At 38.6% G+C, this 1,421-nt stretch overlaps 1 protein-coding gene across 1 annotated transcript; it reads right to left on the minus strand.

The window, feature by feature from the left end:
• Positions 1-306: 306 nt before the first annotated feature.
• On the minus strand, positions 307-864 carry LOC134797882 (small ribosomal subunit protein mS37). Its single transcript, XM_063770231.1, has one exon. It carries the CDS (start codon positions 770-772, stop codon positions 395-397), a length of 378 nt encoding a protein of 125 aa, XP_063626301.1. The 5' UTR covers positions 773-864; the 3' UTR covers positions 307-394.
• Positions 865-1,421: the final 557 nt, after the last annotated feature.

The raw sequence follows: 1,421 nt of genomic DNA on the forward strand, positions 1-1,421 counted from the left end.
TGTTGTTTGGTTTTTATTTATCAACTATAGTCTGTATATTTAGGTATTTGAATAAAAGTAAACAAACAATTTGCATGCTGACATGTGACATGTGTATAATTTAAATATATAGGTATAATATTGAAATTATACGCAATTCTTTGTGGCAACTACGCCAACTGGATGGGAAACATGCACTGGACGGTGAACCGATGCAATGACCCTATGTATCTAAAACAAAAAAGAAGGGGCACCCCTAGCTTACAGTTGGATTTCCATTAGAGGGATATAAGTATGAAGTAGCAATAATGTCAATCAAAAAACATGTTCCAATTAAAATCTATATTCACGATAACAAACTAGCACTTATATCTCTTGAGTGTCCATCAGAAATCACAAAAACAAGTTATTAATACTAATTTTTCTTAGGAGGAAAGGCTTTCAGCAACTGGTTCATTTGTCTATGCGTCAGTTTTGTCTCTCCTGGTACCAAAATACCTTTCTTGCCGTGTTCTCTCTGGCTGGACATTCTCTGATTAAAATCTTTGTAACAGCCCTGGAACTCTGTGATTTCCTTCAAGCACTGTTGCTGGTCGAACTCGTTTTTCTTAAAGCACGCGAACATAACAGCCAGCTCTTGCATACAAGCAGCTTCTTTTAACTTATCGCTTTTCCCTGAAACAGTTTTCTTCAGTTCCAATGGCAGAAGCATTTGAAATGGAACTGGTTCTCTTTGATACCTTCTAGCACTTTTGCCAGTCGGCGCAGTAAAAAGCACAGGACTTAGCCGCATCTTGAGGCAATTTTATGAGAATGAGATGATAAAATACGAATATAAATTACAGCGAAAGAAAATATTAGAATTATTAGAAACAGGGAATTGAGGTTATGTCCTTATGTCACAAAATATGACATTGACGTTTATGTTGCGTTCAGAAATACTGAAACGATTGTTTTAATTCTATCGATTAACCTTTCAGGGTAGCAAATAAAGTTTTTAGAAAGAGAAAGAATCCGCAATATAATTTTTAATCAACTACACATATCTGTTTTGTATTGATTTTTGTACAATAAAGTGTTTTACTACTACTACTACATTTCCACCATCTAAATTTTTCATTATTTCCAGCCTTTCATGAAACGCTGGCCTAGATCTACCATACTTGTTAAGGCCCCTGTACACAATGGGCCAGCGCCGGCCAGTCCAAGGGACGCAGCCATGCGGTAGAATGAGATAGCAATATCACTTGCTCCCTCTAACGCATAAATGCGTCCCCCAGACTGGTCCACGCTGGCCCATTGTGTACAGGGGCCTTTAGAAATAATGGTTACTTATGTTAAGGCCCCGGTACACAATGGGCCATCGCCGGCCACTCCAAGGGACGCAGCCATGCGGTAGAATGAGATAGCAATACCACTTGCTCCCTCTAACGCATAAATGC

Source organism: Cydia splendana, chromosome 16, assembly GCF_910591565.1.
Source record: "Cydia splendana chromosome 16, ilCydSple1.2, whole genome shotgun sequence".
In the NCBI taxonomy this organism is placed as follows: Eukaryota; Metazoa; Arthropoda; class Insecta; order Lepidoptera; family Tortricidae; genus Cydia; species Cydia splendana.

What these genes read in the sequence shown, in the direction of transcription:
- LOC134797882 (XM_063770231.1), bottom strand. Translation starts at nt 772, where the DNA reads ATGCGGCTAAGTCCTGTGCTTTTTACTGCGCCGACTGGCAAAAGTGCT.